This window comes from Cornus florida, unplaced genomic scaffold (assembly GCF_030987335.1).
Source record: "Cornus florida cultivar Cherokee Brave unplaced genomic scaffold, ASM3098733v1 CherokeeBrave_3.0.0_Hap2_Chr02, whole genome shotgun sequence".
In the NCBI taxonomy this organism is placed as follows: domain Eukaryota; kingdom Viridiplantae; phylum Streptophyta; class Magnoliopsida; order Cornales; family Cornaceae; genus Cornus; species Cornus florida.
Genome location: NW_026775572.1, coordinates 9,133,513 through 9,148,114, shown reverse-complemented (window position 1 = coordinate 9,148,114; position 14,602 = coordinate 9,133,513). Strand labels below are relative to the sequence as shown.

The window sequence follows — 14,602 nt, the reverse complement described above, 5'->3', positions numbered from 1 at the left end:
AATGCCAAAGAGTTGGAGAATTTTCTATGGGACATGGAGCAGTACTTCAAGGCTGCTCGGATCCCTGATGGCGAGAAGGTGACCATTACAAGCATGTATCTGTCTGGTGATGCAAAGCTATGGTGGCGCACACGGACAGAGGACGATGCTTCTGCGGGTAGGCCTCGGATTGAAGTTTGGGAGACCCTCAAGAAGGAATTGAAGGACCAGTTCTTGCCTCAGAACACTGCATGGATTACAAGGGAATCTCTGAAGAAATTGAAGCACACAGGTACCGTTCGTGACTATGTGAAGGACTTTAGTTCCTTGATGCTGGACATTCGAAATATGTCAGAGGAGGACAAGCTGTTCAATTTCATGTCCGGATTGCAACCATGGGCTCAGGCAGAACTCCGTAGGCAAAGCGTGAGGGACCTTCCTACTGCCATGACAGCGGCAGATTGTCTTGTAGATTTCAAGATGACTGGGTCTACTACACAAGACAAGAAGAAGTTCAAGGAGGGAAAGAAAGACAAAGGCCAGTCCTTCAGATTCAAGGACAAAAAGAAGGACAAGAATCAAAAGAAGGATAAAGGCGGTGGCTTTGTCAAGGCCAAGGCAGATTACAACAACAAAGGGAGTAGTAGTGGGACTAAGCCCAACTACGGTTGTTTCATCTGCAATGGTCCCCATCGTGTTAGGGACTGTCCCAAGAGGGAGAAGCTGAGTGCTATTGTCGCTGATTCAAAAGGAGACTCAGACTCGGAATCTGGTCCAACCCGAGTTAATCCTCTGCAAATGCTGAATGCTCTTACTGAAGAACAGTCCATGGAGTTGAAAGGGCTCATGTTCATTCAGGTGACACTGAACGGCAAGGAAGTTTTGGCAATGGTGGACACGGGGGCCACTCATAACTTCATTGCGTAGAGGGAAGTAAGTAACTTTAATTTAAAGTTAATTCCACATGCTAATAAGATGAAAGCTGTGAATTCTGAAGCCAAGCCTGTTTTAGGCATGGCCACCACTTCTATGAAAGTTGGTTGTTGGGAGGGCGTAGTTAGTCTTATGGCTGTTCCCTTAGATGATTTTGATCTAATTCTTGGAATTGAGTTCCTTACGAAAGTCAGAGTGGTAGTTGTGCCATATTTGGGAGGAGTTTTTATTTGGGACAGGAGTTGTCCATGTTTTATTCCATCAGTGGCTCTTTATGGGCACCAAAAGAAGGAAGATCGTAAATATGGTTGCATCGAAATAATCTCTGCATTGCAAGTGAAAACAGGTTTGAAGAGGGGAGACTCTACCTTTCTTGCAGCTATGATAGAGATCAAACCGGACCAGCTTGTTGAAGTTCCGGATTCTGTTGCTGAAATTCTAGAGGAATTTGCAGAAGTGATGCCACCAGAACTACCTAAGCAATTGCCCCCTCGACGTGCTGTTGATCACAAGATAGAGCTGGAGCCGGGTGCAAGGGCTCCTGCTCAGGCCCCATACCGGATGACGCCTTCAGAACTGGCTGAACTGCGTAGACAGTTGGATGAGTTGCTGGAGTCTGGCTATATTCAACCATCCAAGGCACCGTATGGCGCACCAGTGTTGTTCCAAAAGAAGCAGGATGGCTCAATGCGGATGTGTGTGGACTATAGGGCTCTGAATAAAGTGACTGTGAAGAACAAGTATCCAGTGCCCAATGCCGCTGATTTATTTGACAGGTTGTCAAGGGCATCCTACTTCACTAAGCTGGATTTACGTGCAGGCTACTGGCAGGTGCGTATAGCAGAAGGAGATGAACCTAAAACTGCATGTGTAACTCGTTATGGGTCTTATGAATTTCTTGTAATGCCGTTTGGGCTAACTAATGCCCCGGCAACCTTCTGCAACTTAATGAATAATGTGTTCTATGACTACATCGATCGCTTTGTTGTTGTTTATTTGGATGACATTGTAGTCTATAGTAAGTCATTGAAAGATCACTTAAAACACTTGAGATTGGTTTTCTCAAAACTGAAGGAGTTTCAGTTATTTGTCAAAAAGGAGAAGTGTGAGTTTTGTCGCCAAGAAGTGATGTTTTTGGGGTATTGGATCAGTAAGGGCCATGTCAGAATGGATGAGAGAAAGGTGAAAGCCATCCTTGATTGGTCTGCACCTACCAAAGTGACAGAGTTGAGATCTTTTCTAGGGTTGGCAAACTACTACAGAAAGTTTATAAAGGGGTATTCCAAGAAGGTTAGTCCTTTAACGGACTTGCTGAAGAAGGACAAACAGTGGGTTTGGTCTGAAGAGTGCCAGAATGCTTTTGAGATGCTTAAGCAGGCAGTGTCTACAGAACCGATCTTGAGACTGCCTGACTTTGGTTTGCCATTTGAAGTGCATACTGATGCCTCTGATAGAGCAATTGGTGGGGTCCTAGTCCAAGAAGGACACCCATGTGCCTTTGAAAGTAGGAAGCTTAAGGATGCTGAACAGAGGTATACAACTCACGAGATGGAGATGACTGCGGTGATACATTGTCTTGACGCATGGAAGCACTATCTGTTGGGTACTAAGTTTACAGTGGTGACTGATAATGTGGCCAATACCTACTTCAAGACACAGAAAAAGCTTACTCCAAAGCAAGCTCGTTGGCAAGAGTTTCTTGGGGAGTTTAATTTTGTGTGGGTTCACAGACCTGGAAAGCAGAATCAGGTTGCTGATGCCTTGAGTAGGAAAGAAGTGCAGGAGTATGTGGTGTCGTTGACAACGGTGTATACTGATTTCCTTGACAGAATCAAAGAGCAATCTCAGTCCGACAATGCCTATCAGAAACTAAAGCAACAGGTTATTGATGGTGAAGTCAGAAAGTACTGGATTGAAGATAATCTACTCTACGCCAGAGGAGGTAGATTATATGTTCCTGTTGGAGGTTTGAGACGGGAACTAATGTGGGAAATGCATGATCCTCAGTGGGCTGGACATCCAGGGGTGGATAGAATGCTGGCGTTGATATCCAGATCATATTACTGGCCCAAGATGGAGGATGACATAGAGTTATATGTCAAGACTTGCTTGGTCTGTCAGAAAGACAAGCATGAAAAGAAGAAGGAGGCAGGGCTACTACAACCTTTGCCTATACCAGAGCGTCTATGGCAGTCAGTTTCAATGGACTTCATTTATGGTTTTCCTAAGGTGGAAGGTATGAGATCTATTTTTGTGGTTGTAGATAGATTCTCCAAGTATGCAATTTTTATTGCTGCACCACATGCATGCCCAGCGGAAGTTGCTGCTGGTTTATTTCATAAGTTTGTGGTGAAATATTTTGGCTTGCCCGAAGATATTGTTAGTGATCGTGACACCAGATTTACGGGAAGATTCTGGACAGTGCTATTTGGGTTGATGGGTTCTGAACTGAAGTTCTCCACAGCAAACCATCCTCAGACTGACGGACAGACTGAGAGGATAAACCAGTTATTGGAAGAATATCTGAGGCACTATGTCACTGCAAGTCAGAAAAATTGGCTAGAGTTGCTAGACACTGCACAATTCTCTTATAATTTGCATAGGTCTTCAGCAACAGGAATGAGTCCCTTTGAGTTGGCAACAGGGCAACAACCTCGCACACCACAGGAGGTGGCAGTGCAGAGGACTGGTGGAAGATGCCCTGCAGCATATCGATATGCCCGTTCCATGCAAGAGATGGTGGAAGAGGCACAGGACAGCCTTGCCAAGGCTGCGAGAATGATGAAAAAGTATGCAGATAAAGGGAGAAGGCCATTAGAGTTTCAAGTGGGAGACAAGGTTCTGTTGAAGTTGACTCCATAGATTTGGAAGAAGATAAGCAGCAAGACTGTTCACAAAGGGCTGATTCAGAAGTATGATGGTCCATTTGAAGTAAGATTACAATTACCTTAGAGACTGAAGGTCCATCCTACTTTACATGTGAGTTTCCTCAAGCCTTTTCATGAGGACACTGCAGATACATCAAGACAGCAGGCTAAGAGAGCCCCACCTGTTATTCGGTTGCAGTTTAACAAGGAGGTGGAGAAGATTTTGTCTCACCGGACCCAGGGTCAGAGTAAGAAAAATCGCAAAACTGATTACTTGGTGCAGTGGAAAGGATGCAGTGAAGCAGAGGCGAGCTGGGAAAGGGATGTGACATTATGGCAGTTTGAGAAACAGGTAAGGGAGTACTTGGACAAGTCGACGAGGGCGTCGACTTCTTCTGGTGGGGGTGGTTTGTTAGCCCCTTGACGGTTGTCCAAGGGAAGACATGGGCATTTCAAGGCTATGCCATGTCTTGGGAATACTTTGGCTTTGGTTAGACAGCCATAAGGATTGCTCAGGGGGTTGTTAGCGTGCACAAGATGCTCAGCGTGCACACAAGATACTTAAAAGGATGCTCGGCGTGCACTGGGGGTGCCCAGTGGCACTTTCGTAAATATGGCGAAAAGTGAAACTTGGAGTTTTGACTCGGGATCTTTATGGGAGGTACCTTGAGTCCATAGAAGCTGGTTGGCGCAGACGGCACTTAATTTGGATGTCGGGAAAGGTCTGAAAGGCCATTATGACTCCTCAAGCATGGGTGATGTTTACTCCTGTCAGAGTGCTGGATTTCCATAAGACTATATTAGGGGGGGTCTGTTGAGCACATCGGTTGGGCTATGGCATGGCTTGCTTAGAGGGCTTAGCCAACGTGCATGGGCACGTGTTGCACCACTTCAAGATGGTTGCACAAGTGGGGAGCATCCAAGATATTGAAGGGCAAACAAATGGGCACCGACACGCGCGCTGGTGTGCAGCGGCGCGCGTGCGGGCATGCAGGTTGGCGCGCGGGCTAGCGTCTAACATAGTGTGTGCGAGCGTCTAGCTCGGCGTGCGCATGGGCATCCAGGTGGGCGTACAGCCACGGGCGCATGAGGGTTCAAACATGGCGCGCGAAGAAGGGCACTAGTGTGTGCGCCGGCGTGCACTTTGGTGTGCACCCGAGCGTGCGCACGGGCGTGCATGGCTTGGCACGCCGTGCACTCAGAGACATATATATGTGGGTGCAGATTGGTGGACTTGGCTTGGGCTAGGTTCACAAGGTTGACTCAGATGTGGCTAGAGCATGGACAACATAAAGTCATGGCTTGCGGTTACAAGAGGTGGTGGCTTAGTGGGCTCGGTTGGTTAGGGGAAGTTACTAGCACTTCCCACTCATCATGGAAAGTGGGGGAGTGCTGAGTAACCTCCCAAACATGTGGCACAATTCTGAGTGGACCAACACACAGGCGGTTAAGGGTGGTTTCCTCCACTATGCAGAATCTAACTTCTTGTGGTTACGTGGCATGAGCAGAACATGCCAACAAGTCTAGCAGCTGGGCTTGTCAACTGCATTATAGTGCTGGCTCATTTAGAGGGTGCCAGCACGACCCTAGGTGGATGGGGGTGTCATCCATCATCTTAGTGGGCAGTTATGGGCGGTTTTGAGAGTGGCATATATAATGCTAAGGTGGGCTTTGTAGAGGGAACAGAGAAGAGGGTGTGAGCCTTGGTTGTTCCTTGTACGAACTCATGTTCCTTTGTAATATGTTTAATATGAGCAAAGGTTGGGGCTTGTCCCTGTAACTGTGTGTGCCTTCTTTATATTTCTATACTGTGTGTATTGTGTTGTTGTGTTGGCTGAGACTTGGTGGTCCCAAGTGCCATTGCAGAGGCAAAAATTCGTGGTGTAATTTAGCCCTGTGACAATAAGATATAAGTGCTAGTGAAGCACTCTACCCTAAATTACACAAAGCGAGCAATAGGATGTAAGTGCTAGTGTTAGTGCTAGTGCGAGAGCGTGTAAAAGTAAACACTACTTAAGAAAATTGTGTAACTTACACTCAAATTCTAAACTCATTTTCTTACCCTAGAGCAAATTTTTACTCTTCCGTCATAATTTTTTCAGCTCTAATTTTAAGTATATTATATATCTTGTAATACAATCACAAAACTCAATTTAATTAAGAATTTGATGTATCAAAGCAATTTTTTGTAAAACAAATTCTTCAAAAAATATTTTTATTTTTTATTTTTATTTTTCGGTATTTAGCTAAGGTCTAAGGTCTAGGTCGTGAGGAGTGTAAAATAATTAGTTAAAAATTAATAAATAAAAAAAAGTTTTTTTGTTATTTTTTTATTTACGACAACCAAACATAAAAAAAAAATACATAAAATATTTTCCGAATAAATTACAATGACACGTGATTGGGGATACCTAAAAAACATATATCAGATTTATTAGATACTTAATATATATATATATATATACACACACACATATACATATACATACACACACCAGTAAAAATTATTTTATAGCTAAAAATTATGTACGTGGTCAAAATCTAAAATTTAATTTATCAGGAATTTTTTTTTTTATAAATAATTAATTAGAAATTTGTTGAGTAATTAACATTTTAAATATTTATGAAGTCATTATAAATATATATTTATAAGAAATGCGGTTTTATTATTTCTTTTATTAAAAACTTTTATATAAGATAATCAAGTATAAATAATAAAAAACTAATTGTGATCCAAAACTAAACTAAACAATAATCAAGAGAAATAATATAGCTTCTATATGTAAAAAATTAGTTGTGATCATATGAAAAAAAATTAATTGTGATCCAAAACTAAACAAAACAATAATCAAGCAAAAATAATATAGCTTCGCATGGACAAACTTAATTGTACTTGCAGAAATTTATCAAGGTTCTAATCAATTAGAGAAATCAAATTAAAAAGAGATGAGAGCAATTAAAAATTAAAGAAATAAGAGAAATTAAAACTTAAAAGAAAAAATCAGATTACTAAAAAAAAATTAATTTGTTATCAAGTTACTAATTAATTACAAAAATTCTCAAAATAGAGAAAAGGTTGCTAATCAATTACTGAATTTTCAAAATAGAGAAAAAGAATTGAAAAAAAGTTAAAAATCCACACTTTGTATGGAATAGAAAGGTAACATGAACCAACTTTTACTTATTCTTTTCTCTCTTGAAATCCTAGAAAATAGAGAAATGAATTAAAAATAAGAGAAATTTAAAATTAAAAGAAAATATTAAATTTTGTTAATTGAAAAAATTAAATTTGTTAACTAAAAAAATTCATAATGGAGAAAATCTTACTAGTTAATTATTGAAGAAGAAAAAATGAAAACACAGAAAATGAATTGAAAAAATCACTAGAGAAAAAAGGTAACGACTGAATATTTTTTCTTTTAAATTCTAACTTTGTATGGAATAGAAAATGTAACAGAAATCAAATTAAAAATCCTAACTTTTTACTTACACTTTTCTTTTGATTCTCAAATCAAAACAGAGAAAATGAATTGAAAAAATTCACAAGAGAGAAAAGGTAACCGACTGAATATTTTTTAAAAAAAAATCATAACTTTGTATGGAATAGAAAAAGATAACATAAACCAAATTAAAAATCCGAACTTTTCACTTACACTTTTCTCTTGATTCTTCTTTCTCTTTATACAAACATTAGAAGTAAGACAACAACAACTTTAGAAGCAAGACAGAGAAACTGAATTGAAAATAAGAGATATTAAAAATTAATAGAAAAACCCTATAACCAAAACAGAGATAAGAAATTGAAAAATAAGAGACATTAAAAAATAAAAGAAAAACTCGTAGAAGCAAAATCAAGAGGACGAAGAAGAAAAAAGTAAAACAGAGAAAATGAATTGAAAATAAGAGACATTAAAAATTAAAAGAAAAAACCTAGAAGCAAAATCAAAAGGACGAAGAAGAATACCTTTAATTCGTTTGGGGCAAATTATAAATTATATTATTGTAAAATTGCTATTTAGGTAAGACTTAGAAATACAATAAAATTGAGTTTATTTATAATTATTGCTGAATATTCCCTTTATTGAATCATTTTCTAATTAGATTTTCTTCAGTAGTTTAATTTTTTTAAATTAGATTTTCTTGTGTAGTTTAATTTTTTAATATTATATATTTCCGAAGAAGAATACCTTTAATTCGTTTGAGGTAAATTAGAAATTATATTATTGTAAAATTGCTATTTAGGTAAGACTTAGAAATACAATAAAATTGAGTTTATTTATAATTATTGCTAAATATTCCCTTTATTGAATCATTTTCTAATTAGATTTTCTTCTGTAGTTTAATTTTTTAATATTATGTATTTCATTCTATAATTAGATTTTCTTAAGAATTTATAATAATATAGAAATAATATGAAAAAACTTAATTGTTTAGTTGACAATAATAATATAGTATTTAGGAAAAAAAATTGAAAAGGAAATGTAAAGAAATATAATTAAAAATAAATCAATATATGTACTAAAACACAATAATATACTTATCGTAAAATTGCTATTTAGGGAAGACTTAGAAATACAATAAAATTGGATTTATTTAAAACATTATTAAATATTCCTTTTATTGAATCATTTCTTAATTAGATTTTCTTCGTAATTTAATTTTTTAATATTATATATTTCCTTCTGTAATTTGATTTCCTTATGAATTTGAATAATATGAAAAAACTTAATTGTTTAGTTGAAAATAATAATATAGTAGTTAAAACTGAAAAGGAAATCTAAAGAAATCAAATTAAATTAATATTTGTACAACACAATAATGTACTGAAACAAAATATTAATTGAAATTGAACTCTAAAGAAATCTAATTAAAAAATAAATTAATATATATACTGAAACATAATAATGTAATACAATAATATACTAAAACACAATATTATACTGTATTTCCTTCTTTAATTAGATTTCCTTATGAATTTGAAATAATATGAAAAACTTTTTTTTTTTGGAAGTTAAAGCAAATGAAGTTAAAACAACTTTATTGTTTAGTTGACAATAATAATATACTGGTTAAAATTGAAAAGGAAATCTAAATAAATATAAATTAACATATATATTGAAACACAATATTATATTTAAACTCTGTGTACTTTTAATAATAGTATATTTATATATATATATGGTAAGAAACTCACGCACCCACGTGTCCTGCAGGGGGAGAAAGGTGTTGAACCTTTGATGATTAGATACTTAATAATTATAAAGTTTGAAAAGTGGTTTGGTGGCGGTGCTTAAATTCTTTCGATTATTATTTAATAAATAATTAGTAAAATAGGGTGAAAAAATACTTATTTTTATTCGTTTTTTTATTTAAAAAATCAGCATGAATTAAAAATTCAACCACGCATATTAGTTTTCTTTCATTTTTTTCTCTTATTATTTTTTCTCATATACTATAAATAATAAGAAAAAATGGAATCTTACCAGAAAGATAAAGAATTCTAAAATATTGAAGAGTTTATAAAAATTTATGGGAGTAGAATATTTACTTGAATTCTTATACTATAAATAATAAGAAAAAATGGAATGTTACATAAAGATAAAAGAATTCTAAATAGAAATTTATGGGAGTAGAATATTTGCGTGAAAGAAAAGTAACAAGATCTTAAGAAGGCGGCATTAAGTCAAGAAAGGCATGCCTATATATAGAGATAGAACAATAAGAGTATCATTACGAATAGTAGTGATTCTAAAAATCACCAGTTTATGAGAACTACGCATCCTACCCATCGTTCATAATTTCATAGACAAAGGAACAAATCATATAAATACAATAAATATTTGAACCGATAATAAATAAATATATAATTTTATGGTTATAGTAGAATTTGAAGTACACAAGATCAAATTAAAATTTTAAAAAAATAATAATAAAACTACCATCATAATTACAAACAAGCAAAGGCAACCTAAATTGTTAATAAATTGTGAAGCTAAGTGTTGTCTCCTTTGTCGGGGCAATCAGCCCCAAGCTGTTGTCGAGTGTGTATGTATAAACTATTTCCAAACATACAAAGCCCTTCCCAACAAGTTACATGGGAAAAAAAAATAATTCTGAAAGGAAAAAGAAATAACTTGAGCCAATTTACAGACCTTAGAGAAAGCCTCCCTGTGTCCATTTGGCATCCGATTTCCCATTATGACCCACGGCCTTATTATTAGATGCCGTCTGGTAGAAATTATCATATCCATCATCATTAGAATCATCATCCCAGCCTGCCCAGTTATCCCCATTGTGTGATGCTGTTCCCCCCTTTGAGGATTCTTCCTTCCTATTGTCTTTGCTACCCCAATCATCCCAGGAGCCAGAGCTTACAGAATTAGAATGCCCATGAGATGACGGCTGATCTCCTCCAGAAGAATTCCAACCTCTAGAATTTTGTGCAAACTCATGCTGGTACCCATTTCTCTCGCCCTCATTTTGTTGCCAGCTATCAGTTTTCCAGTCTGCACCTTCTTTTGTGTACTCCTCAACCTTCTGCGAAGCCAATGCCATGACACCTCTCATGATTCCCCATGTCCTCTGTCCAATCTCTGTTGTTTTTGCAGTGACGACATTGACGGTTTCATTCACCTTGTAATCGTACCCTCCATCTTTCACCTGTAAGAAAAGGTTTAATCACGCACCTTGTTTCACTATAGATACTACCCAACTAAAGCCAAACTAACTGCATGTCCTTATCTGGTAACTTTTGCAATTCCAGGAAGTTTAGTGCATAGTCAGGTATTTGCAAAATCTTTGATAGTTAGGTCTTTTTTACATTATGTAACTGTTTATTTGATGATTGAAATAATGGAAAATATGTTCAACTAAAAGGGTGCTATTCCAGATGGGAGGAGTTCAGTTCCTTGGGAAATGAAATCAATGTTGGGAGGAGTTCAGTTCGTTGAGAAATGAAATCGACGTGTTTACATTCAATTGTGTGTTGCCAGCAGCTAGCATTCCTCATTTTCCAACTAAAGGAAGCACAAACCAGAAGTAAATCTTATACCTTACCTAACCTGCTTACCCGGGATAAAAGGTAAGTAAATCTTTTAAAATGTAGCAGCCATCCTCTCCACCTACCTCCCATCCTCTCCATCAACCTCCACTGACAATTGTGTCAGTAGAGCACCTATAAAATCCAGTCTCCTCCTTTTTTTGTTAGTCATTGTGCATCATTTAGATACTGCAACCTATATCCATTGTCTTCACCCCGTCCCTTGTCTATGACCCTTTGTATGTCATCACTTGTTGACTTTGGTACAAAGACTCACCTCTCGTGTTTTGAAATAGATCTAAACCCTCCCTAACTCCAATTGTTTCGCAATACATCAAGACCTAGGAAGCACAAATACTTTCCCAGAGTCGTGGTCCAACACGGCCATACACCATGTCTGAAACGGCTGGAAAGTAGACAGAATTTTAACTTCTTTTTTCAAATCAGATACAGCTGGAATACTACAGGATAATTCTGAGATAAGGGCAGGATACTTCTGAGCAAATTGTAAATATTCTTATGAAAATACATGGTCTGATTATAATAATAATAAAGTACAATAAAAGAAGACTTAAAAGCCCAAATTGATAACAGTCAACACTCATCAACACAGAGACACGAGAACAAGAAGGAAAATCCAGAGTCTACCTAGGGATGTATTAGGGTCAGTCAAGTTCTTGAGTTAGGGTTTTTATTTCTCTTTGTGTTCCATCTAATTGGGTGATTACATTTACATTTATAAGTTATGGGAAAGTAATAAAAAATTATTTTTTTGCATATATAAATAAATACATTATATTTTATTGTCATATTATGCTTTTGGAAATTTGATGTATCACAGAATTCATGTCATGTCGTATCCGTGCTTCATAGATCTAGACCCTTGCCAAAAGCTCCACCATTTAACCTCTCTCTTCATTTATTTGACCCTCCCCCGGAAAGATCTAGCAAAATTTAGCAATACCAAAACCAACAGTGACAAAAAGAGAGGAGGAGGACAAACAAATGAGAGAGGTCAAGTGATGAAGCTTTAGCTAGGGTCTAAATCTAAGTCACATAGAGTGGGAGCGAAAGCGAGAGAAAGTCTAAATTTTTTTTTAAAGCGGAAGCATCTTGAGAACATCTATATATTAGGTTTAAATAAAATTATACAAAGTCATTACATATATATTTTGTATTTTTTCCATATGCAAATATATTCATTATTTTTTATTCCATTAATGATATATAATAAATAAGTTAATTTTTCTCACTAATAGATGAATGGTTTGTTAAGTTTTTAGTGATATATTTTCAAACATGTATTATATATATATATATATATATATATATATATATATATATATATATATGGTAGTATAACAATGCTATACAGCTGGGCACAGGTACAGTTTAAGTAATTAATCTATATATTGAGTAATAATGTAAGTAATAAAGGCATATATGGTAATATAGGTGTTCCATATCACTGGGATTGTAACAAATTTAGCTGTATAAAGTGAATTCATATGGAAATCAATTCGCCCGTGCGGAGCTTGACCCTTTGCAAAACAATGTGAAGAGGTGGGTGTTTACACAGTGAGTGAAGAACATACAAAGGGGTAAGGGATAGAGTGAAGATAATAGGAACCAGAGAGAGAATTGGACCGTATCTAGGAAATAAGCAAGCTTGAATCTACAAATCATTTACATATCATCTTAATCACTAGTTTCTACCTGTATCACATAAACTGACAGAATTCAAACTATAAAAAAAAATTTCATACGACTTGATTATTTAAACAAAATAAAACCTCAAATACCTTGGAAGCAGCCGATTGCGCGGCAGATGCAGCAACCATAGATAACCTACCAAATCCCTATATAGGGATGCAATCAATATATGAAAAACATCAATACTTTACATCCATGTCAACTAAATCATATACATACACAGAGTTAGAGACACAATTTACCTGAGTAACAGCGGAAATAACATCCCCTTGCGAATTGCTATGCGGCATTGGAGCTGGACTCGATCCAAATCCGACGTACTTCCCGCCTTGCGAAGGCGGAAGTCCGTCGGGCCGTGATTCGTTCTCCGCCATTTTCCTGGCGAAAAAGCTCTCCTTATTGGCCGCAGAAGCCTCCAACTGCGACCGTGTATATATATCATCATTCGACGTCGACCTCGACCTCGACCTCGCCGGAACGCGTCCGCCACTCCTGAAATCACTCACCGTATGATTCCGCCTCATATCCGACGACGACCTGGACCCTCCATCATCCAAATTATCCCAACTATCCCACCCTCCATTTGCCCCAGAATTACCACCACCGCTCAACGGCGGTTTGTTCTTGCTCGCACCTAGGCTTACGGTTTCTTTCACAACCGGCGGATCACGCCACGATCGACCCTCGCCTAGGGCTTGGATTCGATCGCGGTAGATGGAGGCAGCGTTGGTGTTGTACTTGGTGACGATATCGGTCTCCTTTGGGATCCCGTACTTGGCGAGGAAGGCGTTGAGCTTTTCGTTGCCACCGGACTCCATTTTCTTGATCTGGATCTCGGACCAGGAGTCCATGGTCACGGATCGGACGAAGCTGATGTGAACACCGAGGCCTCGGTGCTTGCCGGAGCACTCTAAGCACATGAAGACACCGTAGGAGACGGAGGCCCATTGAGGGTTCTTTTGGTGACAATCGACGCAGGTCTTGTTGCCCGGTTGAGATTGCAGCTCGCGGAGCCGTCGTGATGCCGACATTGTTCGGAGGTTCCGATCAGGCCGGAGAAGAGGGGTCGGAGAATCGGAATCGGATCTGTGAGAATGCTAAACAGGAAGAAATATATACATCTAAAGAGAGAAAAGAAAGAAATTTAGAGAGAGAGAAAAAGGGTGGAGGAGGAAGGTATTTGTTTTCTGGAAAAGAAATTGTGGGGATCACCGACACCGTGAAAACGTTTGGTGTGGAGAACTGGTGGTGTACTTTGGAAAACATAAAATAATAATAATAATTATTATTATAATTATAATTATAATTAAAATTAAAAAAATGTGAAAAAGTTTGGTGTGGAGAACCGGTGGCGTGTACTTTGGAGCAGGAAAAAAAAAAAAAAAACAACAAAAAACAAATCAAAACAAACTGGTGGTGACTAATTTTGGTGTAACGTTAAAGTTAATCCGTTAAAATTTTGTTAATTTATATATTAATTATGATTAATGTACCTTCTAAAGTTGGGGGTTACAACTGGTGTATATGGTTCTATTGGCCATTGTATAACCCACAAAAATCCTTGTCCTTGAGATTCATATATTGAACAATAGGGTAGTTGAACCTACTTTCTCTCTTTTTTTCTTTTCTTTTTTTTTTTTTCCTTTTTTTTTTTTATTTATGGAAAGTTAAGATAAACCTACTTTCATACCTCATAATCACATAAAATTTGTTCAATATTATAATATGAAAAAACAGAAAAATAAAATGTTATACAAATAAAGTTTTCTTTTCTATTTCTTTTTACCTTTATAAAAGTAAAGTTGAGACCGACTATTTTCCAAGGAAGTAACTTTTATTATTATTATTATTATTAAAATCAATTAAAGTCCAAGACTACAACATTCCTTTATATATGTTGTATAATATACGTACCTATTCTTCTTTTTTCCTTTTTTTTTTTTTTTTGTTCTTATTGCTTCAAAAGCTATTTAACTCAAATTCTCATCATTTCTTTTGAGAATTATAGGTATTACGGTTGAGATATCATATCACACGATATATTAAGTGTATATATATTTTTGTTACATAC

At 36.8% G+C, this 14,602-nt stretch overlaps 1 protein-coding gene across 1 annotated transcript; it reads right to left on the bottom strand.

Moving 5' to 3' along the window:
- Nucleotides 1-9,631: 9,631 nt before the first annotated feature.
- Nucleotides 9,632-13,779, bottom strand: LOC132293512 (probable ADP-ribosylation factor GTPase-activating protein AGD6). Its single transcript, XM_059791030.1, has 3 exons — nucleotides 12,774-13,779; nucleotides 12,621-12,677; nucleotides 9,632-10,439 (listed from the first exon to the last, which is right to left on the bottom strand). Exons 1-3 carry the CDS (start codon nucleotides 13,560-13,562, stop codon nucleotides 9,933-9,935), a joined length of 1,353 nt encoding a protein of 450 aa, XP_059647013.1. The 5' UTR covers nucleotides 13,563-13,779; the 3' UTR covers nucleotides 9,632-9,932.
- Between the last annotated feature and the right edge of the window lie 823 nt (nucleotides 13,780-14,602).